Here is a 24,893-nt window from a genome sequence, read left to right as displayed (position 1 = left end):
TAAAACCCACCGACGCTTCCTTTCTTCACCACCAAAACTATCTGAAGATAAGTAAACACAGGTAACAACTTAAATTATAAGCCAAATTGAAAATAATTCCTTTCCCTAGTGATGTGTCAGAAACATCGATGGTTGCCAGGCCGTCTCGATGTTTCTCAAATTGTAAATTCATCGATGCATCGATGTTTCCGTCGATGTTTCTCCACCTCTAGCCATCACCTCGTGTTTCACTAGCAAACAAAGAAAAAAGTGCATTTAATTACTGATTACTGCATTGCGATTAGGCGTTCGCGAACAACTGCGTTTTTCTGCGGATCAGCGAAACTAAAGGGCGCGCGTGGGCAGGGCATCGATCGCAGTCTCTGTGTGAGCGGGTGTGAGTGCGTGGTGCGTGCGTCGCAGTGTGTGTGTGTATTTGTATTGCCATTAACTAATAAACAATAACCTTCGGGCCACGAAAGCTGCGAAGTCTGCTGTCCATCTGAACCAGCTGAAAGAGCAGACTAACAGCTAGACTAAAGACTAAAATAAAACGCTTCCGCCCCGAGCGGACCAGCGGCGATCCACAGGCCCCACATATCCATACCCACATCCATCCACACGCACACACACAATGGCGGACGTGAGCGATCCCAGCGAGCTCTTCGACCTGGAACTCCATGACCTGGAGCTGCAGGACGACAAGGCCCACGACTCCGACGACGACAGGATCGAGCTGGACGACGTAAGATAACCCTAATCGCATCCGCGCTCGTTACCTCCCCCTGTGTGCATGGACATATGCAAACTGCGCAGCAACAATTTCCCTCTTTGTTTACCTTTTCTGCTTTGTCTGCCAGTTTTCCTTGCGGTCGTCTGGGCATCCCAACTCCACGCCCCCGCCTCATATCCAGTGCACTCCCATACCCTGTATCCACACACCCTGCAAACTCGGCTTATCTGCTGCGCAAATGTCTGGCGTCATCCGTCCAGCCGCAGATTATTCAGCACGTACACTCATTATACGGAAAGTTCCCCACGATCCGAAAACCTCCTTACGACACCACCGATTGATATTGGCCAATCGAAGCCGGAGCGGTGTCCTTCAAAATAATCAGCACCAATTACCCGCCACACTCCATGGCTGTGTGGAATGGCGCCCCCCCTCGCACCGCCCCTGTCCAAATGTCCAAACCGAAATGCAACAACTGCCGAGGTGGAGGGGATCCAGAGGGTGCGGAGGCAGACTGAAAACGATCGTCGACTCGCTCGCACCCTCGGAAGAGTCTAAACTTCCACTTAGAAAACGAAATTCCTTATCAGCGGACAATATAGAATTAGAAAATGAGAAAAACCTCACCGCGCTGATAAGGGAGCACAACAAAGTGAGGCAGAGAGCAGGCAGGCGATCGAGCGATCGTGCCAAACACTAATATTTAGGGTGCTCTGCGGAACCAGTTGGGACTGCACTTCGGAGCACCAAAGTACACCGGAACAACATATGATGCGATGGATATATTCTCGAAAATGTATATTTTAGATGTTGCCATTCCCAGCATGAGGTCATTTCACTTTTGTAGAAGGCTTGAGTTATGACTGGAATTATATGTTTCCTACTCAATGATTCGACAACTTATTGCAATTTTGTTTTCCCTTAAATAATCAACCAAAGGTTATACATGACACTTAAGATAACTTCTATAATTTAAAGCTTTATATACATATTTAGTTGTTATTTTTTGTACATTTTGTATCCCTTAAATTGTAATCAAAAAATGGTTATACATACATGTACATTTGTTCATAATGGCAGGAAAAAGAACAATTAATTGTAATTCTTTAAATATATATTTATTTGTAATGCTTGCTTTATTTATACAGTGTGTTAATCATTGTGTGCTTTTTAAATGTTCAAAGTCCAGTCTATCCTAAAAATAAGTAATTGAATCATTGAGTAATCATCTTTGTAGTGTAGTTATGCCATCGTCTGCTGTTTTTTAGGGAAATTTAAAGCATATGTTTAATAATGATAGACGTACTACGATGTTCTGCATAAGGTATTGCATTTAAATAGCCCTTATATACTCTTGTTTTTTTCTGTGAGGTCAATTAGACCTCTGTAGTGCTTGCAACTCCCCCTGTAACCTAGAAACGACAGTTCTCGGGGGAGTCCCATAGCTGGAGAGCCCTTCTTGGAGTGCCCGCTCTTATCACTGCTATATCGCCCCCCTTTCGACGACCTGTCGAATGTAATTTACGCAAGCGCGCACACCCCTTCCTTGCCCACCTATCGAATTTGTGTGAGCACTATAAATTATGATGGATTTGTTAATTGGAATTCACCGCCAACGCTGACGAGGTGAACCAGTTTTTAATGTGCTACGCGACGAGATGTCGAGATGCCGATTCCGATGCCGATGCCGATGCCGATGCCCATGCCGATGCCCATGCCGCCATTCAATTGAACTTTAGTCAAAAATGTTCTATACAAATTTTAGGCATGACGAGAGCGACTTCTTCAGCTTCTGCCGCCCCTAACTGTGGCCTTCCCCCGGTTGGAGCAGCCGCGACCGGGGGGCAGGAGATGGACCCGTGGGGGGAGACGAACAGCGCCGGCAGATTATTTGGCATTGTTCCGAGTTCTAAATTTAGTTTGTCATTAAAGAAAAGGTGTGTGTGCGTGCGGAAAGTGTATCTCTGTGTAGACGCCGCTCTCGTTCTCTCTGTGTAAATCTAAATACCTCCGAGTGAGTGGGCAGATCGAATGGGGGAGAAATACACTGGCGTTACAGACTCCAAAGGCGGATATGCTATCCAAGCACGATCCGATACCCTGTCTGTCCCGATGCGATCTTTTCATTCATCGGCCTCGCCCTCTGCCTAGAATATATACTAAAAATGGGGTAGCATCGAATGGGGAGTTAGATATTGAGAATATTGAGAATTTAAACTATGTTTTAATGTCAAAAATCCACTAAAACTTACGCCTTGGTTGTATTTATATAGTTTGTAATCATTTTCTGTTAGTTCAGATCAGGAAGGTTGAAGTAAACATTTTTTCGTTACATCTAAAAAAATAATAGTTAATGTTAGATGGTATTTAGATTCTAAATATCACATCACGGGCATATTTTTACGAGTAGCCATGTATGACATACTTAGTCTTAGTCCTAAACCTTTCTTTTTACCTCAGATCTGAATAGTACAAATCTTTCAAAGACTTGAGAGCATCGGGTCTTCGTTCATGTCTGCTGCCGTGTAACTTTCCCTTCTGCTGTTTGGTCTCAAGTTCGCCATAACTATGATTAATTGCTGATTTTTTCGCATGTATTCCGCTGGCAGTTATGCTCGCAAGTAAGCGTCATTTCACTCACACCCCTCCCGTCTCTCTTTCTCGTTCGCAGGTTGACCTAGAACCGGAATTGAGCAATCTGCACCAAGAGTGAGTAATGCCAGTGCTATGTCGCTACATCGGAGGACGTGACCGTGATTTCCCAGAATGCGGGGGAGATAGGGGGTAGAGTCGGATCCAACTTCCTCTCCAACCAGCTGAGCAGATAAAAACGGATAAAGCCGGGCCAAATGAGCAGCCTAATTGCCAATTATCAGACAGAATTATCGGACTTGTTTACACACTGGGAACGCCGGCAGTGTTAACATCTGATTGATTTGGCTTAGAGCCTGATCCCGGTCAGGCGCAATCCACCTGCTGGACTCCGAAGTCCGGGCTGTGATAAGGGTCCAATAGTCGGAGAAGCGGACAGACACAGAAGTGTTTACAACAGCTATTGGCTACCAACGAGCTGGACGCCTCTTCAATGAGCCAGCTAGTTCGGTGTGTAAACAAGACTCACGGCAAACACTCGACGGCAATAATGCGAGAGCTGGTTGGAAGTGGAAGTGGATGCGGGAGGGAGGAGCGGACCGCAGTGGAGGTGACGATTGGCGCGTGCACGCCATGGGATTTATTTATAGCACGTGGGCTGCTCCTTTCCCACGCTAGACGACACAGACGCAAGCACCACCGCACAGAAGACAACAATTAAATCAATCCCCTAACCCCAATACCCAATTCCCTATTCCCAATTAACAGCACTGAGGGCCAGGAGACCATACAGCTCTGCGAGGAGAATGTCAATCCGGGCAAAATCAAGCTGGGACCCAAGGACTTTGAGCTCAAGAAGGTCCTCGGCAAAGGTGGTTACGGCAAAGTATTTCAGGTAAGCAGATATCCCTCGATGCACAGCTCACTGATCACTAATTATCCGACTCATGCAGGTGCGCAAGACCGCTGGACGAGATGCCAACAAATATTTTGCCATGAAGGTGCTCAAAAAGGCATCCATAGTGACCAATCAAAAGGACACAGCGCACACTCGCGCCGAGCGCAATATACTCGAGGCAGTAAAGGTGCGATCGGTCGAGGATTATCCCCTTAATCCCCTCTAATCCGCATTTCTTGGTTTTTCCGTAGCATCCCTTCATAGTGGAACTGGTCTACGCTTTCCAGACGGACGGAAAACTATACCTTATACTTGAATATCTGAGCGGCGGCGAGCTGTTTATGCATTTGGAACGCGAGGGCATCTTCTTGGAGGATACCACATGGTAGCTATTAATAAAGGAAATAGCATCGGGATAAATACTAATGATTTTGCCACTGTTTGCAGCTTCTATCTAAGCGAAATCATTTTGGCCTTGGGCCATCTACACAAACTGGGCATCATTTATCGCGATCTGAAGCCCGAGAACATATTGCTCGATGCACAAGGACACGTGAAGCTCACAGACTTCGGCCTGTGCAAGGAGCACATACAAGAGGGTATTGTCACCCACACCTTCTGCGGCACAATTGAGTACATGTGCGTGCGCCCGCAAGCCTCTTCTTATTTCTCCCGCATCGATAATTGAATTTATAACTGATTTGTGATCCTTATGCTTGCAGGGCACCTGAAATCTTGACCAGAAGTGGCCATGGCAAAGCAGTCGACTGGTGGTCACTGGGCGCTCTCATGTTCGACATGCTCACAGGAGTCGTAAGTCAACATTCTGAGTTTTGGGACCTCCTTGTTGATTTCTGAATTTTTATAGCCACCCTTCACCGCCGAGAATCGCAAGAAGACCATCGAGACCATTCTGAAAGCCAAGCTCAATCTGCCAGCCTACCTCACACCCGAAGCCAGGGATCTAGTGCGTCGCCTGATGAAGCGCCAAGAGCCCCAGCGACTTGGCAGTGGGCCCGAGGATGCGGCGGCTGTCCAAATACACCCGTTCTTCAAGCACGTCAACTGGGACGATGTGCTCGCCAGACGCCTCGAACCTCCTATAAAACCTCTCTTGGTAAGTCGCATTAAATTGGAGAGAAGTTAAAAGAAGTTTAATTATTATCATTGTTCGATCCAACAGAGAAGCGAGGATGATGTCTCACAGTTCGATACGAGATTTACAAGACAAATTCCAGTGGATTCACCGGATGATACGACGCTCAGCGAAAGTGCCAATTTAATTTTCCAAGTGAGTAGAGCAAATTATGAGGGTATTTTGAATGGGAAAATAATAGTTTAACTAATCAAGATCATTTAGACAGGAAGAACTATATTCATGATCTCTAAACCAGGCATTGTAAAGGCCTTTGTTACTGTTAAAGAACTTTCGTACACTTCTGCTTCGTTTTTAATCAATAAGGGATCATTTTTGGGTGGTTTCACAATAAATACTTCACTAAACATTAGTTTAAGGCTAGGCAAGGGACCTTTTTTCCGACTGAGGTGTCAGCGATAGTCAGCGCCGCATTCGAAGTGGGGTTCCTTGAGGGGTATTCCCGTGGGTCCGTCTGTAAACTCGCAGAAATTCAGACCAATCCGCCGGAAAGGATGGCAATTGCTCTTGGGATTTCCCCATTTGCCTCGATACGTAAGCCAATCAGGAACCAGTGACCGACCTTGAAGGAATATCAAAAAGTTGGTACAGATGAAGCAAGTTAATAAGAAGTCTTTCTCACCATAAGATCTCAGGTTCTCGTAGCTTATATCCACATCCTTCCAAGTATTCCAGGGCGTTCCAAATCCATTGATATCATACAGGCGTGCCACCTTGACAAAGCGGTGCTTGCCTGGTGCTGTCCACAGACCATGTGAACCCTTGGCGGCAAATAGAACCGGATGGTTCTTGAATGTAGTCACCGTTTTGGGAAAGTTTGGCCGCTGCAAGATACCTTTGCGTGTCTCCTGGCGGCGGAACTCGAAGGATCCCGTCAGACGATTGTAACTATAATAGGCACCCGCATCGTGGGCAGACACATACATGGCCTGGGGCTCTGCGTTCCCATTGAAATACAGGCTCATGTGCTCCCAGTCACCCACATGGCTGCCGATATCCTTGCGATTGCCCAGGCAATATCCGTAAACGGCTGGGAAGGGAATCCTTCCAAGCGGTCCCAGGCTCACGGTGCACATGGTTTTACCCTGACTGTAGGGGTAGAACATCCAGTAGGTTACATGGAAGCCCGGTAGCTTGCCCTTTCCGGGATTTATCTCCTGTTCCAGGGCCTTCCCAATACTGTTCTCTTCCAAGTTGTCATCGGGATCGGTGCTACCGCTGAACTTGACATTGTCTGCAAGGTTAGCTATGAAATTGTTCACTGGCACACCACTTTCCGTCTCCGGCTCTGGATCGGATTGGGGCTTCTGGGTGGGTTCCATTACCAGTTCCTCGTACTGATTGAGTGGAGTGAACTTGGAATCTGCCGCCGCATCGCGTTTGACACGCTGAAAGAGTGGAAACAGTCTGGAGGATCTGCGGATCGTATCGTTGCGTTCCTCCAGGGGATCAATGGAGACGGGAATGTAAGCAGCTCGTGTGCTGGCGGGTGGAGGAGAAGGCACTGGTGGCATTACGGGTTCCCTCCTAGAAGGACACATGGTGACCACACCATAGATGGGCACCGGCTTTTCGTTGGGATTCCGTCCGTACAGAAAAGATTTGTCGTCCTCCAGGAGCTCCTGGATCTCATTGTTTGTGACCAGGTGGGATTTGGTGGAGTACTCCCTGAACGGCACCCCCGGCCGGAAGCTGCTATCCTTGTCCATGGGATGGACATTCTGGAGGAACTCCTCCACGCCCAGCGGCATGAATTTCTCCTCCGGCGCCAGCCAGACGATCGGTGCCCACTGTTTGATCAGGCGCTCGACTGCAATGGATTGGAAAGATGGAAAGGCCCCAGATAGGCTCGGTTAGCACGGCTGGCTTCGTTTTTAATTAGCGCCCCCCGAACCGCTCGTAGATTATCCAACGTGCTCGGCCATCGCCCCTCTAGACTAGCTCTGATTTTCGTTTTTCAATTTCAAGTGTAATAAATTTCACTTTCACACTTGCGGCTCAGCCGCCATCAAGTCGACTTGGCTAGGGGCTCCTCCACCTCACCATGCCGCCCCACTGCCCTTGCTGCCGGCCCGAAAAAATCAAGTCGGCAGCGCGGTAATGTCTGTTATGGCTAATTCGCAAAATTTAACGCCACCCGAGGCGAGCTGACGATTGTTCGTCCGACTACCGCTGTTCCATATAAATACGCACTTGGAGACCCGCCTGATGGGGCGACTCCCGGCACTGAGCGAGTGCCAAACGATGAAGTCGTTCAACTAAATCGTGACGGAAATTTCTCTTGGTCACACAAAGAAAACATATCAGGGGATGGGATGGGTAAATAGCGAAGGAAAGTGGCATTATGGGTTGCTCTAAATTGTAGCATAATGGTTCTAAAATTGTAGAGTAACTAAAAAGGGTAAAGCGGCGAAGGTATAATATTTGGGTGTCAGTTTTTTTTATAAGACTTGCATAAAGTAAGGGAAATGAGCATTGCAATGTGACTTCATTCTAATACTCAAATGCTATTCCTATTATATAAGCATGGATTGCCATTTTCCACTATTGAGCTGTTTTTATGTTCTAAATGTATAAGAACTAGGCATTTTCTATAACAGAAATATGTCGAAGTCCCAAAAATATTTTAAAAAATTAATTTTCATAGATGGAACCATTCGTTTTGAAGTCGTAGTTTCGATATGCAATATTCATTGTTGTTGAAGCCGCAGCTATTTGTTGTTTTGGTTGATGCATACCTACTTCTTTATCTAATGGCGATATATGTGCATATTGCAACATTGGTTGCTGCTGTTGCTGTGGCGGCTGCTGCTCGAAGGAGGCGGCAGCTTCATTGTTTTGGACGTTATGGGCATTACTGTTGGCACTGCTGCTGGCGCTGTCGATGAAAGTGGTGGCGACACCATCTGAAGTTGCATTGAAGAGTCCGATGTTGCTGCTGGCAGGCGATGTTGCTGCTGTACTTGCAATATTCGCTGCGTGTGTGCTGTGTGCACAGAGCAACGCTGCCAGGCAGTGCAGCAACGAAAGTGAATTTATTTTCCACTGCTTGGACATTTTTCGATTTTCGCCTGCTTTGATTTTTATTTATATATTTGCTTTTTTTGCTGTGGCTTGTCTTGGTTAGTGTTTATTTATTGGCTCGCTTGGTGGTTTGGTTTTTGGTTTTACACACGATTCACGAACAAAGCGTGGCTTTTGTGCTATGGCTCGACCGTGTTGTTATTATTTTCACACAGTTCGAACGTTTGCCAATTTAACTCATAGGTTTCTCACACATTTTTCGTTCATTGTGGCCAGTTAGCGCATTTATGTTTCTTTTCTTTCGCTGCTTATGCAATGTAGTTTATTTAACCAATTTAACACTTCCGCGCACCGACTGCTTGAGCAGCTCTGCGGGTAGTCTCGTTCTTGTCCCAGTTTTATAAACAAAAACAAAAACTCAAAAGTTTGAGTGACTTGTGCACGTGCACGCATGCGCGATGAGTTTCTCTCGGCTTTCAGCTGGTTGCTCGTTGCCCTTCAACTGGTTTTGGGTCCACCGACTGGTAATCCCGACAGCCCTGAACCACCGATGACAATGCACGCTGGCCCTAGAATCAATGTCAGCGCATTATGGTCGGTGAAATGTGGCGATTTCGGGACAGACGGACTGTGACTGGCTTGCAAATAAAATGCTTACGAGCTCGGGGTCTAGGCCTTTCTCCAGCTCGGATTTTCTACCACGAGGCACGAAAGTTACTCGGAGTCGCCTTGTCTTGGGTTTGTTTTCTTTCTTGATTCGCTTTTCGGCTGAGACTCCGCTTTTCGTTGGGTGTCCGAGCGCTTTGAGCGTTTCTGTGAGACTGGCGGCGAGTGCAGCCAAGTGGCCAAGTCGGCGGATCGGTGGATTCGGTAGGTTCCATGTTTTGGCTTGCTGCTCTCTCTCTGCCGAGGTGCATTTTAAGCCAAGTGCGCACCGAGCCACCTTCTCTCTCGGCCGTGTTTTTGCTTTATTTGTTTACAAACATCTGAGTTCGCTTAGAGCAGGTGAGTCGAACGACCCTTGGGCTGCTTTCGTTCGGCGTTTTGGGGCTCCCTAAGCTGTGTAAAGTTTATATTGCCTACGGCCTTATGGGATTAGTGGGCTAAATGTGAAGTTAAATATTGCTTAATTAAGGTTTTGCAGTCTTTGGACAGCCGGAAATGTTGTTCTGCTTTGCTAAGGGCTTATAAACAAGTTGGGTAACCAGCGGGAGCGAACTCAGAAGCTTTCTAGGTAGCTCTTAATGTAGGTGGAAAAACTAATGTAATTTGTGCTAAGAAGTTGATCAAATACAGTGTTTGTGCTGTTATTAGCAGCAATTTTTAGATCTTAAATATGCCCAAACCAGTTCTCACGATTCCGTGTTAGATTAAAGAAAGTGGTTCTTACCAATATAAGCACCTATCTCACAGGTCCATCTTGCAGCTATTAAAAAGAAACTGCTTACCAGTACGAGATATGTTTTAGATAGTCTCAACAGAACAGACGATTCAGTTATCTCATCATAAATTCGCTAATTACCTAATGATGCTTGGCCAATCTTCACGCGAGAGGCCAAGCTCAAGGTTTCTGAAACCGTAGCGAGAAGCGGATTCAATTCGCACCTGATCGAGGCCAAACTGGGATGCAATTAGAACTCTATTACGGGTAATTGAAAACTTTCTCATTGCCTCGCCTGCTCGCTCGTCGCACCTCGAATTATTATTACGCCTTAGTGGGTCAGCGCTCGATCGCAGTTCCAATTAACGCGACGGCGCTCTCACGTACATTTCACCTGGCAGCGACAGGTGCCCCCGGCCACTCCCCTGCAACTCCGAGCCACTGAACTCCTCCTCTCAATCCGGCGTCACGCATTTGGTCCAGCCTCTCCGTGCCGCGGAAATTTACACAGATAAGCACACGGCAGCCGGCGGCTTTTAATTATTTTATTGCATTTGCCGGTGGATTTCGTCAAGGCAGATATATTTAATTAATGTCTCTCCTCGGCGGGCCTGGAAAATTATGTAAAATGTGTGTTACATGGAGCACAGCTTAGCAAGCCGGCTTGCATAATCCCTGCTCCGGCAGTCGGTGGGGGCATTATTAGTATTCAAAACGGGAATCGGATCGAATCGAGCGGGACTACCGATCACCGAGTGAGGCAGCGTTGCCCGGTCCGATTTCAATTGCGCACACACACGGCCGAGCAAGTGGGTCAGGGATTTGGGGGATAGAGTCACACTCCAAATGGCAAGCAACTCAAGGTTTTCAATTTGTCGTCTGTTTTTCGCAGGGTTTCACCTACGTAGCGCCCTCGATACTGGAGGACATGCATCGAGCCAACCGGATGCCGGCCCGCTCCCCGCGACGTGCTCCTCGCCAGCTGCCGGATAGCAGCTTCCGGCTACAGTTCCCGTCGGCCAACGTGGGAGCCAATGCCCCGATGGCCATGCACGGCCATCCGCAGCGATCGGGAATGTTTGCCCGGGCCACGCCGCCGCATCATATGCAGACATTCGCGCCACGCCCCTCGCCGGCGCAGGACGAGATGATGGACGTGCAGCAGGGTCTGCCGATGGTCTAAGGGCTGGAGCGGTCGCTCCCCAACCATCCCATCCCGTCCCATCCCACCACCACCCCGCTTCCTGCCCAAAAAGAAAAAAAAAAACAAAAAAACGAGAAATTGACAGTTACTATTATGACGTATGTGGAGTGTGGACTTGGTTAAGGATTCGGAATGAGCAGGACGAGCACCAAGAGGCGATGGCGGAGCAGCAGGAGGAGCACATGCCCTCAGCGTGCAAGTTGTTTTTGTTAAAGAGAGGCGCGCACGGATCGTGCTGTTGAATGATTATGATTATGATAATGATGAGAGTGCCGAGGCAGATTATGAAGATGATTGTGCTACGCCCAGGAGAGCGTTCGTTTTTGGATACACCTAGATACTAAAGTTAGAGACATCCACATAAACATATGCTATAGCAATTACTATGTATACACCTAGAAAGAGATGGTAGGCGAGATCGCACCAGGCCCGTGACCCCCCGACCCCAAACTTATCCGTGTTTATGTATAAATATTATACTACACTTATGTTTTATATAGGCAAAAGGTAAGGTTTACACAATTTAGTTCAAATGTACACGCAACACTTTAATTTCTTTTTACACTTATTTAACTCCAATCGAAACAGACAGCAGACCATTTATATTGCGAGGAAAGCTCTGTATTTGCGAGATAGCTCTATACACATTAATATACAAACGAAGCGTGTGAGTTGGTGGTTGGGAAATGTAGCTCCAGCCACAACTGCACTAATCAAGTATACTACTCTGGCTAGCAACGTTCTTTGAAGCTTATTTTTTTATCGTTGTTTTCCAATAGGTTTTGTCATTTCGAACACCTTCGGTAGGCATGTAGTGACGTTAGTTTTTAGGGACAACAGCAGCGTAGCCAACAACACAAACTTAAATGAAATGTAAATTATAAACTAAACTAGAACATTAAAGAATAAACTATAAACTAAAATATATAAAGTAATGTAAAGGTTTCCCAGCTCGATTATGAAAAGTGCCCCGACCTTGGGCCTAACTTGCTCGCATAGCCAATTTGTATTCAATAACCACCCCCAGAAGAATTCTACCCTCCCTCAAATCAGCCCCAAGAATTGGTCTAATTCGATTTCGGTTGCATTTCTGGATTCAAGCTAGTAAAAAATAAAAAGGAACAAATAATACCGTGTACTGAGAAGCTAAACGCTGCCACAACAATAAACCCAAATGGGGAGACATAAAAATGTATACAATCGATTACGTACTTTGATTATATTCCGTTTCAGTCTGAATCATATTTTTTGTATTTGCCTAAGGAATGAGAAAATAGAAAATCTTCGCAGAAAATAAAAAGCAAAAATTAAGATGTCAAATATAATCAAAAGGTGCTTTGAATTGTTTAAAAAGACAAGACAACTACAGAAAAACGGAAATAAAACGGAATAGGAAGCATGAAAAACTATTGTGTATAAAGAATATTTATATAAACAAAAAATAAATACCTCAGAAGCAATTATTTTTGTTACAAGCAGCTAAAAAGTGTGCGATGCAAATAAAGAACTTAACGAAATGATAACTACCAACTAAAGTACAGAACGAAAAACTATTAACAAAATAAATCGAGAAGTTAGGAAACAGAATATATAAAAGCATATATTTTTTTTCATTGTACACTTATTTCTTTGTGTTGGTTTTGTTTACTGCTAAATGTATTTTGTATTTAATTAAACAATCATTTTTTATATATAAGATGAAAAAGAAAAACCCAAACAAAAACCAAAAATGAAACTGTTTTCATTTGTGGAAGGAAATGTCTCATTTTCACTGTTAGTAGACAAAACTGAGCAATGTGCTAAAGCCAAGAAAATTGTAAAAACAAAAGGCGACGGAAGCGGAGAGAATAACTATCGAACAAATACCCATACTGAAGAAACACTGCCTACACACGAGAGGAAACAAGAAGTAACAAAACATAAAACTAGCAACAAATTATTACCAACTACAGTAAACAAACAAATCGCAAGTAAATGAATTTAACCAGACCCGATACCAAGGGCGAAACCAAACAGCAGACGCAGCACCTAAGCAGAGAGTTACAGAATTTCGTAGATAGCCAAGTTAACCAATTGAAACAGATCCTCCAGCACAGATCATCCAGCTACCGGGCGGCCGGCAGTCGTGTCACCAGGGTTCGGCACCAATAACTGAGTTCGGGCCAAGTTCAGGCCCCAAACTGTACAGTCCAGCTAATGGAACCACGTGGTCAAGCGACTCCGCAAAGTACTTAGCCCCGCGGTTGGGTGACCAGGAAGTAGAGATAAAGCCAGAATAGAATCCAGATTCAAAGTTCATTGTTAATAAACCATAAACGGTAACAGAAGTACAGAGACAGCGACTCGACACAGGCTAGTTATAGTTATTTTGTAGGAAGTACTGTCCCGGGGGCGTCGCCACATTTGTTGACAGCCCATCGAAGCGGGCCTAATTGCATACCAAAATAACCAAGTCGATCAACAGTTCTGGAAGAGAGCTGCCATAAGCCATAAGATCGTTGAAGCCAAACGAACCCGAAACACGGAAACCGAAAACAGAAAACCGAAAACAAAGAGCGAACATTATAACGTCGACATTCAGAGATCCTAGTTAATTAAATTGTACATTTCTATCATTTAGCTGTAAGCGCAGTGCGTATATACGACTATGTGGATATAAAAGATGTATATGGCAAAAGTGTATCGTAATATATTAAAACTTAATTTTACAAAAAACGAAATGCTTCTGGGACTCACTCGAAAGCTTTGAGAGCTTTCAAGCTGCTGAAGTCGAGAAATGGGGGCTTGTCAGCGGCTCTAAAACTGTATTGATGGGGATATTCTACAACTGTTTTTGAACCTTATGAGGTTGACATCAAAAATATCTTTAAGTTATAAGTCGAGACAGTCGTAAATCTGGAACATAATTTAAAAAATCTCTCCCTGAAAAATGTATTTGCGAAAATAACTTTCAAATAAGCAACTTTCTAAAAAATTTAATTTATTTAAAAATATTTAATGAGTTGAAATTATTTCTCTTCTTTTAGAAACCTCTGGTTTTCTCTTTCAGACCCTATAAAATGCTAGTTCAAATGCCAAAACCAATCATCGACAGTTCTTTATTTTTAGTAACTGCCACTTGGGCACGCAAATGCCATGGATTAGCATAATTAATGCCAAAAACTTCGCAATAAAGTAAAAAGTATGAAGGAGCGGCTCAAGTCAAAAACGAAGGCGCAAAAGCGAAAGTATGTTAGCATAAATCGATCAAGGAGGAGCCACAGGCTCAAGGGAAATCCCCCCGGGGCACCAGCTATTTATAGACATGCCGTAAGACGGGACCGCAAGGTGCAGGAGCAGTTGGCGGAACCGCCGGCGGCTCCTTCGGCGGATTTGAGCTCCGTGTGCCCAATTGGACTGACTGCCAGGTGACACACGGCACAAGCGCATTGGACAAGTACATGCACACGGCCGGATGAAATTGGTACACTGGAAACTCCATACTTAAATATCTGAGAAGAGATCATGAATAGAATGCTATACCAAAGAAGGTATATTTTCAGTTGTTTTGGTTATAATAAACACATCTTAAGATCAAATATTGGATTGTGAAAAATGCTACACTAACCTCTTTTCTTAGGATACTGAAAGCAGTCTCTAATGATGTAAGGATGTAATTAAGGCCATATTAGATGTAAGAATTATATTCTCTTTGGGGCACAAGTAGTAGGTTAAATACTATAGTTTTTCCCAATGTATGTTTAAGAGTGTGCGGTGAGGTGGGGATGGGCAACATAGCAATAAATACCGCTAGGCAACCGTAAATTCCCTAGCATGAATCGATTTAACATGCCCGCGGGAGCGGAGGGCAGGCACTCAGGTCGCCAGCGACTCTCCTCCGACTCCGGCTGAGATTCCGAGCCAGGCAGCCAGTCCGCCAGGTACATATAATTTCCTGCCCGGTCTCGAGAAGTGTGCCAGGTGGGGACAATCGACTGTAGAGATTTAGCTGTGACAGTTACACTTTTTACCAAGCGCCTCTTGTATACTTCGCTTCTTACGCAATCCTAATCCAATCCTAGCCAGAAAGATGTTGCCCAACCTGAAAGCGCGCCGTGTCAGCGGCCTCCAGCTGGCCGGGAAGCACTTGGGTCCGGTGGCCAAGTGCCCGCCCAGGTATTCTGAGGAGGACTGGGACTACAACAACAAGATCAAGTTTCGAATCACCTGCGACCAGGAGAAGCTGGCCGAGCGGATCGTGGAGTGAGTATATCGGGAGTGGAATGGTTCCCCTGGGAGCGGATTCAAGTTGGTGACCCTATTTCGTCTAGGGAGTCGCGTCGCGTGGTGGACGAAACGAAGGACACCACCAAGAACTGGCAGCGCGAGGTGGAGCATCATATGCGTGAGAGGACCAGCGAGATTCGCTTTTTGGTGGACGAGTTGAATCGCCAGAAGAAGACAGCCGCTCTGGAGGACGAGGCCCTGAACACCTATCGCAATCGGGTGCTGAACTGCATCGAGTTCCTCAAGGATAAGTCGTTGGCCATTTGCAAGCAGTGCCTAATCCTTCGGGAGGGCAGGATAGGGGTGGATCTGTGCGACGATGAGGTGGATCGCTCCTTGCGCCGCGAGCTGAAGGTGATCAAGGGCTGCCAGGGATTGGCCGATGCCGCCCTCAAGGAGGCCGAGGAGCAGATCCGCAAGCTCCGCGCCGCCATCTACCTGCTGGATCAGGATCTGTCCGCCAAGGATAAGTCGCTGGCCATCGATGAGAAGAACTTGAAGCTCAAGGACTTCCAGCACGACCTGGCTAAGGGCTCGGATTTGTCCAAGCAGCACTGGTAGGTTAAAACTACTTCCCTTTTAGGTTTATAAAGATAAATGTGTTTATTTTCATGGTACCTTTGAAATATTTCGCTTTAAAAACTTAAATTGTTACTACCTTTTTTTGATGCGTTTTTTTTTTAATTTTTGAATGAATTGTTAAAATCTTTTGCTTTTAAATGCTACAAATTGTAATATTTCGTTAGAATTGTGTTAAGCAGGTCAGAACTTTGCTTGACCTCTTTAGACTTATTTATTGCTTTTTTGTTAATATTAAGCTTACGTTTAAATATGGTTTACAAATCCTTTCCTTTCTCGTTACTATAAAAGTATAAAAGTGTCTTAATTTATGATATATAAATTGTATTACAAAGTTAATGTTATGGATTGAGGAAGGTCAAACTTAATAATAAAACCGCAGTGTCCTAGGTGATAGTCGATAGAAATGTCCTGGTACTATTGCAGTGCAATTCAGCGATTTATTTGCACCTAGTTATATATATAAATCGACCTGATTGTTGCCATGACTCCTTTACTTTCTCTGTGTCCTTCCCCCCTCCCCCTTCTAGCCAATTTTCGCTGACCGAGTGGCAGGCGCAGACGTACGAGAATCTGGAGGCCAACGCCAAGGCTTTGGTCTCCGCCGGGCAACTGCGGGCCTACATCGATCTGCTGCTGAAGCAGGTTTGCGAGGACATGCAGAACCAGACGGACAGGACCAACGAGGCCTTCGAGCGCAGGATCTCGGAGACGAAGCACGTGAAGCAGTGCCTGGAGAACAAGCACAAGGACACCATGGACCACATCCACCAGGTGCAGCGCAACATGACCGAGCTGGAGAAGGAGATGATGGACAAGCAGAGGGCCATCACCCTCTGCCAGACGAGGCTGAGCAATCGAGCCCACCGTCCCGGATTGGAGCTGACCTGCGACATGGTCCAGGATGCACTCTACAACGAGCTGCAGGCCCTGAAGGCATCCGTCTGCAAGCTCAACCAGAAGCTGAACGAGAACAAGGCCTCCATGCGGTACCTGATGCACGTGCAGGTGATGCAGGAGGAGGAGATCAACATCAAGGCGAACACCTGCAAGATCGACGAGGTCGACTGCATGACTCTGCGACAGGCCCTGAAGTATCAAACCTTCTAGTCGGGCAGCACTACCTTCAGTACCGCACACAGTAGTCGCCACCAGCCACCATTAATCAAATTAGATGCATGTGCATTTCGTGTTCGATCCCAAATTACTTAATAAATTGAAATTCACTTTCGATTTTCAGTTACCAAGAGCTGTTTTTTGATTTAAGGGCGGTTTTAGGCGGAATATGTGCTTCTTCTTTGATATTTTTTCAAAAAATAAACATTGGAGTAGGAGTAGTAGTACAAATCCATTTTTGTAGTTCTTCGAACGTATTTGGGTTCCAAATGTTTTTAACTCTGATATTTCCTTGTCAACCATTATTGTTTGCCAATTGTTACATTTCAAAAAATCTTAATAATAGTGTTAAAACTAAAACCAACAGAAAACTAAATTCCTAAGATGTTAATCTTCTTCCCGCCTAAATTTAAATTTTCCCGCTCGATCTCTAGTATTTTCGATATTTTTTCGGCTCTGTCGATAAACGATATCCATAGACCGATAAAGCGAACGCAAGTAAGAGAGTTCTTTTAAAGGTGTTACCGTACCGGTGTGAAAATCCCAAGTGTGACCGCAACCCGCAAACGATATTGATGAAGCCTGACAAAACGTAGAAAAGCAAAAGAAAACCTTAATTAATGTTAAGTTAAAAGTGTACAAACCTGAGATTAAGGTGAGTGGCACGCCATGTTCTAGATTTTGAGAACCCAAAAGACCGGGTGCAATGGGCAGTGGCGGGAGCTTAGCTCCTCCTCTGCCGCCGCCGCCACCGCACGATAAAAAATGGAGTACAGCCACGAATGGCAAATCAATAATTTCGGCACTCAGATAATTCCTAAAACTGCAATAAGTCCTCTTCGTCCTCTCTGTCCCTTATTGCAGTGCAAGGATGTCGAAACGGAGCGCCGACGACGCCAGCGGGAGCAGCTGTTTGGTGGCTGCTGCCGCCGGTCAGCCGCCCATCAAAAAGGTGCACTTCGAGCCCCATCTGATCGGGCCTGTGTCCACACTGGAGGAGATGGACATCAAGGTCCTGGAGTTCCAGAACAAGAAGCTCGCCCAGCGAATTGAGCAGCGAATGCGAACGGAAGCGGAGCTCCGACACCGCATTGAGCAGCTGGAAAAGCGGCAAACGCAGGACGACGCCGTCCTAAACGTGGTTAACCGGTATTGGAATCAGCTGAACGAGGACATTAGGGTCCTGCTACAGCGATTCGATGCCGAGACAGCCGACGAACTGGAGAACCGGAACGAGAACGAGGTCACCACCTCGTTCCTCGCCCAATTGTCCACATGGGACAAGGAGGAGCTGGACGAGAAGCTGGCCAACCGCGTCCAGGTGTCCAAAAGGGCGGTGGCCAAGATCGTACAGGTTATAGATAGGTTAATGCAACGCAATGAGAAGATAACTCATGTATTGAAAGGTGATAGTTTGGCTACAGCTGGGTCCGGTGAGGAGGAGCAGCAGCAGTCCAGCGGCGATGCGGAAACCACAACGGCCTCGGCCGGAGTCCATGCGCTAGAGGAGACCCTCAAGCAAACCCACATTGAGATCATGAGCGAGAACCACAAACTGCAGAACCTGAACACCTCACTGCACGAAAAGTTCCACACCATGTCGCTGAAAATGAAAGAGTACCAGGACGCCCACACCGCCAAGGAGACTGAGAACGCCGAGCTAAAGAACCAGATCGACGAGTTGCAGTATGACCTCGAGAAGATCCATTGTCGAAACGACAAGCTTGAGAATCACTTGGCTGAGGCCATTGAGAAGCTGAAGGCCTACCACCAAATCTACGGCGATCCCAATAAGAGCACTAATAGTGCCAAAACACCCTCATCCACGGGCACTGGCAGCGCCACGACTAGTGTTAATAGCCAGCTCTTGGAGGAGCTGCAAAAGGAGCTTGAGGAGTATCGCGAACTGGCAAACAACCGACTGCAGGAGCTGGATAAACTCCACGCAACGCATCGCGAAACGCTAAAGGAGGTGGAGAAGCTCAAAATGGATGTAAGATTTAAATAAGAAAACGTAATTCAACCCAAAAATCTAATTTACAAAAAGTAAATCAATCAGAGGATATTTTTCATTGGGAATTGGTTATTTCTTTTATTCTAATCTTAAAAATCTTCATTCCAGATACGACAGCTACCCGAATCAGTAATTGTGGAGACAACGGAGTACAAGTGCCTGCAGAGCCAGTTCTCCGTGCTCTACAACGAGTCCATGCAGATCAAGACCATGTTGGATGAGACTCGAAACCAGCTGCAGACGAGCAAGAACCAACACCTGCGACAGATCGAGTTAATGGAGAGCGAGGAGCTTATTGCTCAGAAGAAGGTTCGCAGCGAGATGATCCAGATGGAGGACGTGCTGGCCCTCATCCGAAAGGAGTACGAGGCGCTGCGCATTGAGTTCGAGCAGAACATGGCCGCCAACGAGCAGACGGCACCCATCAATCGCGAGATGCGACACCTAATTACCTCCTTGCAGAACCACAATGGCCAGCTGAAGGGCGAGGTGCAGCGCTATAAGCGGAAGTACAAAGACACCTCCACGGACAATTTGAAGCTGCGCAAGGAACTGGACGAAGCTCTAGCCACGCTCGAAGGCAACAAGTTGCAGGCAGCGACAGGTGCGTCAGGCGAAGAAATCAAGCAGGAGAACTCTACAAGTGTCAAGGAGGAGAACTCCAACAACGCATCCGCCTGTGGTCAGTCAAACCAAACTAATTCGGGCAACGATACCAACGTCGCCATTAAGGAGGAGAATCACACCTCAGCTGAAGATGAAGCTGACGAGGATGCCAGTGGAAAAGACGTCAAGGACGGTATTAAACAGGAAAAGCTCAGTGCTGGTGACGCTGCGGCATCCGAGAAGAAAGATTCCCCTGGGCCCGGAAACACAACGACTTCTAATGCGAATTCTGCGCCCGTAAAAACTGAAAAGGATTCCAAGGATGGTGTAAAGGGCAAGGATGTTAAGACAGTGGAAAGCGAAACGGTGCGGGATCTGAAGGCGCAACTAAAGTACGTTTACTCTATCACTTCCTATAATCTGATTAACTTAATTGTTTGATTTACAGAAAAGCGCTGAACGACCAGAAAGAAATGAAGCTCCTGCTCGATATGTACAAAGGTGTCTCGAAGGATCAGCGCGACAAGGTGCAGCTGATGGCGACGGAGAAAAAGCTGCGTTCCGAGATCGAGGAGCTTCGCCAGCAGTTGAAGAAGCTGCAGGAGAGCAAGCGGGAGGAACGTAAGAAGTTGGCCGACGAGGAGGCGTTACGTAAGATAAAGCAACTGGAAGAACAGAAGTATGAGCTGCAGAAGCAGATGGCGAATCACAAGCCCTCGGATAACTCGTGGGGCAGTGGAGCTCCTGGCACAGCCAACTACACGAGACCCTTTGTGGGCTCCCACGAGGAGGAGGCGTTGCTCAACGAGATGGAGGTGACTGGCCAGGCGTTTGAGGACATGCAGGAGCAAAACTCAAGGCTAATACAACAGCTGCGCGAGAAGGACGACGCTAACTTTAAGCTAATGTCGGAGCGCATCAAAGCCAACCAGCTGCATAAGCTTTTGCGTGAGGAGAAGACTGTGCTGGAGGATCAGATGGCCACGGCCACCACGCAGATTGAGGCCATGCACATTGTTCTGAGAAAACTAGAGGAGAAGGAGCGTAGTCTGCAGGCCACTGTGGCCTCCATCGAGAAGGAGTTGATGTTGCGCCAGCAGGCCATGGAGATGCACAAACGCAAGGCGATCGAATCGGCACAGTCGGCTGCGGACCTCAAGCTGCATCTGGAAAAGTATCACGCGCAAATGAAGGAGGCGCAGCAGGTGGTGGCCGAGAAAACCAGCTCACTAGAGGCCGAGGCCTACAAAACCAAGCGGCTGCAGGAGGAGCTGGCACAATTCAAACGCAAGGCGGAGCGCATGAAAAAGATGGAGATGTCGGGCACGACCATCGATGAGGTGATGATCGAGGAGATCCGGGAGTACAAGGAAACGCTCACGTGTCCCTCGTGCAAGGTAAAGCGGAAGGACGCCGTGCTGTCAAAGTGTTTCCACGTCTTCTGCTACGACTGCCTGCGAACGCGGTATGAAACGCGGCAGCGGAAGTGTCCCAAATGCAACTGCGCCTTTGGCGCCAACGATTATCATAGGCTATATCTGCAGTAGATTAGCGATAGACCCCGTAACGATAATTTAGATACGTTCCGGTCATGTCCTATTCACACACACCACCCCCACACACCCAAGCAGAGACAGACGCACACACATTCATGCCGGATTATTCATTATGCATATATTACCTACGTACTAATACTTGGTTAAGTAGTCTCCGAATAACTCCTCCCCCGATTCCCCATGGCAATTAATTGAATTTGTTCATTCTGGCGCCAAGCAAAAGCATCTCATTATGAGTGCCGCGAGACCATGTCGCGGTTTTTTATGTAGCTTCTAGTTTTTGTAAATCAAACTATTTTTAAATGATTTAATTTGAAAACTAAATGTACGAACACTAATAAATGGCTAAAAAACTACATGTTTAGCGGTCCCAAAGTTTTTCTGATCCCCAAAACCAGTGTATGTCCTTGTTCTTCGATCACTTACAATTATGCTAAGCGTATTTATACTATCCCTATTATTCTTAAGTAAACTACTACTGTAATGATCAAACTTAGCATAGATATTAATTGTATAAACTTGTGCGAAAACACGTTTAAACGTCGCGCTTTGCTTTGAAGGGCTGCTAACTTGTTTATAATTTGAACATAAATGTAATAACGTATAATCGGAAATTGTTGTTCAGCTGAACAGAATATTTTGATTGTTTTTCTGTTGTGTGTAAGTGTAATCGTTTAATCTGTGTACTGTTTCATGAATAAAGAAACTTTTGATCAGAGAAATCGCGACTTTAATTCGTGGTATAAAATCCACCTGTTCAGCACCCACAATGTTATGTTATTAACATAGCTGTGTACCTTGAGTCTGTTATTTTTTGGCGCGGGTGGCTATCGGGTTTTGAAAATGTATGTTCGAAATTGGTTTCTTGATAAATTAATTAGAATAAAATTGTATAAAATATTTTTTTTTTGTCTTCAATATGTTTTTAAACTATAACACTCTACGCATGAGAGAGGTGAGCCTTATCTACAAATTATTATTAATGAATAGGGAGAATATTTTGTTTTGTTTGATATATAAAACCCAGTTAAAATTAGTATGTATTGTTTTAAGAGTATGACCTATTTGTAACTGCAAACAGTTTTATTATTTAAGATTATAATATCCATTATAAAGTACTTGTGAACTTAAATGGTGGTGTATTTAACATCTTATTGTTATGTTTTGAAGTACTTTCTGAAAGCATTCCTATTCTTTTTTTGAATTGTTGCCCCTAACATAAGCTGTATGGTTTAATCAGTTTTGCTCTTACCCTAACGGATATACGATATTTATAGGTAGATCTAGTTTAAGCGGGCCGAGATAGGTACCAATTGGCCAGAACAGCCCAGTTCGCCGTTCTCCGGCAATTAAGCTACCTAGCATTTATTACAATGCCTCAAGAGCAGCGGCGTTGTCTTGCGCAATTATAATTAAGCATTGACGCAATTCGGTGACCAAAGTAAGCCAAAAGTTACTTCCCTTGGGCAGGTGCTCGTGGTAACTGCGCAAGCATCAACAAACACGTATACTGCGTGTTGGGCAAATAGCCCCCTCATCGATGCCCCAAAAAGGCGAAGATGATAAATTATGGTTCTGTAAATCCCCAAAAATGATATGCAAATTTCTACGATCCCAACGACCCCGGCCTTTTTCGGTGGATCAGAAGACTTGAAAATGGCCAGCAGCCAGAAAGAGAATGTTTGGATGATAATATGGATGCTAGCTTCGGTTTCGAAAGCCCAATCAAGCCATGCTCATTTTCTTCGCTGTTAATTATGGCTAAGATCAAAACGCAAATCTCCGTAAAATCTCGTGGGCAGTGATGTGTGTTTGGCTGTGTTTCGAAAAGGTTTACCCCTACCCCAGGCATCCCGAACGTTTACCCAACCCAGTGTGCCCCCTCCGCCTCCCAGAAATTGCGAATTGTCTCGTCTGCCTTGCGCCATGTAATGTGTTTATTAAAAATTATTATTATTGTTCGCATCGAGAGGTGGCGGCATCTTCACGAACAGGCTACCAGCTGATGTGGAGCAACTGGACGGTTGTCGGGCTGTGGGGGCATCTTTGCCGTAAACTCGTTATGCGGCAAGCCAGGTTAAAAATAAAAGGAGACGAAAACGAAAAATAAATGTGAAAAAGACTAAGAAATTAAAATCGTGCCAGCGATGAGTGAGCACATTACACCAAGCACTTGGCGAAGCGAGTGCGGTTATTACCAACATAACGAGTGCGTTTAAAATGTGCCTGGGTCGCTGGAGTAGGTCAATCCGGGCTGGTCAGGGACAATGGCGAAGGTTACCGGTGCAATCAGGGGAATAACCGGGTCGTGAAGCAGGCCGGAGCTCCCAACACGGAAGTCCCGCCGAGGGATGAAGCCAATTTAAGTTGGAATTAATTGATTTATTAGCCGGTTTTTTGTGTGTTGTATGATTTTACTTAACTCGTTTTATTTCACTTTTCCAATATTTTGAAAGGGGGAATTATGGAGCAACACGTGGAACTAAATATTAAATAAATAAGCAACTTAGAATCAGAACACATCCATTTACGCTCCTGAGGAAGGTTTACAGCATGCATTCCAAAGCATTTGATCTAGAACTAATTTTTTGGGAACGTCTATGACAAAATTCGTCAAAACGGAGTTTAAAATGCAATCAAATATTGGGAAATCTTGACGTTTCAGTTTGTCAAGCTATAGGCCTACAAATTTTAGTGTGGGTCGCCTTTCTACCGCGCTTTATGCTAATACATTTTTTGGCCCAGGGACTGCGCTCACAAGTGACCTTCTTTCGGCTATCAATTAACGAAATTGTCATTGAATTAAGGCTCACAACAAGATCAACATTAATTATCGTCGAACAAAGGCATTTTCACACTGCAGTTTAATGATTGTTTAGCACTCAGGGCGTGCCTCTACCTATATCACATCGACTCGCCCACGGGCCAACGGAAACGAATCATTATATTAGCATGCTGATGATCCGATCGTAACTCAGTGGACGTGGATGCCCCGCTCAGTGGACCTACGCCCTTCGGGTTGGGAAATGTCCAAATGCCTGGGATGCTCAAATGTCCAAGCCCACGTCACGGCCCTGGGTCCGAAAGAGCCCATAACACCAGAGGGCCAACGCATTTCCCAGCCGTAAACTGCAGTCGCAATTCGAACTGGAACTGGAGAGCTGGGCAAATACCTCCATCTCACCGTATCACCAAGATGACGTAGCCGCCCGGCGATCATTAGGTGTTTGGCTATTAGCAACAGCGACACCGTCATTACCAATGTACGGCGATTGCATTTTCAAGGTTGGCGACCATTCGCGCTTCACTGCCACCCGAAGTCGGACCATGAAAATGCAAATTTTTTACCAGCCCCCAGTCGCCCCAGCCGCCCCAGCGAGCAGCGTTTTTCAATAAGCCTAATGAGCGAAATAGGCATGCAAAAAGGGGGCGGGCGGTGGCTGAGATGTGGGCTCAAACACGGGGGTAGGTAGTGTGGGAGCCGGGGAGAAAAGTCGAGCATGAACCGCCAGCGAACCTGATTCGCAGCCGCTGGCCAGGTGACCGACTGACTGAATGGACCGACTTCCATTGCCCAACGACAGCAGCACTTTAATGCCTTGTGGCTACCTTCGATGGCTGGGATCGGGCTGGAACCCAGACGCTGGCTCTGCTCTCCTCGATCCCAACATCTGGCCAAAAGGTTCGGGTACTTCGTACTTTCAGTTTCGGCCGGCCAAAACTCGTTCCCTCCACCGCTGGCTTTATGCAGCCGCAGCGTTTGCCAAGCCAAGCGAACGAACCGATCAG

The 24,893-nt window shown here is 46.1% G+C and overlaps 4 protein-coding genes across 4 annotated transcripts; 3 read left to right on the top strand and 1 right to left on the bottom strand.

Moving 5' to 3' along the window:
- Positions 1-200: 200 nt before the first annotated feature.
- Positions 201-11,314, top strand: LOC108028339 (ribosomal protein S6 kinase beta-2). The gene is made up of 10 exons (XM_017100090.3): positions 201-724; positions 3,384-3,421; positions 4,073-4,199; positions 4,258-4,389; positions 4,454-4,587; positions 4,650-4,841; positions 4,925-5,015; positions 5,071-5,319; positions 5,386-5,493; positions 10,656-11,314. Exons 1-10 carry the CDS (start codon positions 614-616, stop codon positions 10,944-10,946), a joined length of 1,473 nt encoding a protein of 490 aa, XP_016955579.1. The 5' UTR covers positions 201-613; the 3' UTR covers positions 10,947-11,314.
- On the bottom strand, positions 5,640-9,864 carry LOC108028338 (uncharacterized). Its single transcript, XM_017100089.3, has 3 exons — positions 8,097-9,864; positions 5,981-7,168; positions 5,640-5,920 (listed from the first exon to the last, which is right to left on the bottom strand). The coding sequence occupies exons 1-3, from the start codon at positions 8,413-8,415 to the stop codon at positions 5,751-5,753; spliced, it is 1,677 nt and encodes a 558-aa protein (XP_016955578.1). The 5' UTR covers positions 8,416-9,864; the 3' UTR covers positions 5,640-5,750.
- A 3,619-nt stretch (positions 11,315-14,933) lies between the features above and the next one.
- LOC108028839 (tektin-1) lies at positions 14,934-17,059 on the top strand. The gene is made up of 3 exons (XM_017100831.3): positions 14,934-15,209; positions 15,278-15,790; positions 16,343-17,059. The coding sequence occupies exons 1-3, from the start codon at positions 15,037-15,039 to the stop codon at positions 16,920-16,922; spliced, it is 1,266 nt and encodes a 421-aa protein (XP_016956320.1). The 5' UTR covers positions 14,934-15,036; the 3' UTR covers positions 16,923-17,059.
- A 375-nt stretch (positions 17,060-17,434) lies between these two features.
- Positions 17,435-21,460, top strand: LOC108028621 (E3 ubiquitin-protein ligase Bre1). Its single transcript, XM_017100541.3, has 4 exons — positions 17,435-17,583; positions 17,793-18,921; positions 19,051-19,940; positions 19,997-21,460. The coding sequence occupies exons 2-4, from the start codon at positions 17,800-17,802 to the stop codon at positions 21,093-21,095; spliced, it is 3,111 nt and encodes a 1,036-aa protein (XP_016956030.1). The 5' UTR covers positions 17,435-17,583; positions 17,793-17,799; the 3' UTR covers positions 21,096-21,460.
- Positions 21,461-24,893: the final 3,433 nt, after the last annotated feature.

Source organism: Drosophila biarmipes, chromosome 3L (genome assembly GCF_025231255.1).
Source record: "Drosophila biarmipes strain raj3 chromosome 3L, RU_DBia_V1.1, whole genome shotgun sequence".
Taxonomy (NCBI): Eukaryota; Metazoa; Arthropoda; class Insecta; order Diptera; family Drosophilidae; genus Drosophila; species Drosophila biarmipes.
Note: the sequence above shows the minus strand (reverse complement) of the source record. Positions and strands in the feature narration are given on the sequence as shown.

Bases quoted from the DNA above. Each gene is read 5' to 3' on its own strand.
- LOC108028339 (XM_017100090.3), top strand. From the start codon at position 614: ATGGCGGACGTGAGCGATCCCAGCGAGCTCTTCGACCTGGAACTCCAT. The intron at 4,390-4,453 runs GTGCGATCGGTC...GTTTTTCCGTAG, and splicing joins ATATACTCGAGGCAGTAAAG to CATCCCTTCATAGTGGAACT. The intron at 5,320-5,385 runs GTAAGTCGCATT...TCGATCCAACAG, and splicing joins CTCCTATAAAACCTCTCTTG to AGAAGCGAGGATGATGTCTC.
- LOC108028338 (XM_017100089.3), bottom strand. From the start codon at position 8,415: ATGTCCAAGCAGTGGAAAATAAATTCACTTTCGTTGCTGCACTGCCTG. The intron at 7,169-8,096 runs GTATGCATCAAC...AATCCATTGCAG, and splicing joins GCCATTAGATAAAGAAGTAG to TCGAGCGCCTGATCAAACAG. The intron at 5,921-5,980 runs GTGAGAAAGACT...TATTCCTTCAAG, and splicing joins CGAGAACCTGAGATCTTATG to GTCGGTCACTGGTTCCTGAT.
- LOC108028839 (XM_017100831.3), top strand. From the start codon at position 15,037: ATGTTGCCCAACCTGAAAGCGCGCCGTGTCAGCGGCCTCCAGCTGGCC. The intron at 15,210-15,277 runs GTGAGTATATCG...TATTTCGTCTAG, and splicing joins CTGGCCGAGCGGATCGTGGA to GGAGTCGCGTCGCGTGGTGG. The intron at 15,791-16,342 runs GTAGGTTAAAAC...TCCCCCTTCTAG, and splicing joins GATTTGTCCAAGCAGCACTG to CCAATTTTCGCTGACCGAGT.
- LOC108028621 (XM_017100541.3), top strand. From the start codon at position 17,800: ATGTCGAAACGGAGCGCCGACGACGCCAGCGGGAGCAGCTGTTTGGTG. The intron at 18,922-19,050 runs GTAAGATTTAAA...TCTTCATTCCAG, and splicing joins TGGAGAAGCTCAAAATGGAT to ATACGACAGCTACCCGAATC. The intron at 19,941-19,996 runs GTACGTTTACTC...TTTGATTTACAG, and splicing joins GATCTGAAGGCGCAACTAAA to AAAAGCGCTGAACGACCAGA.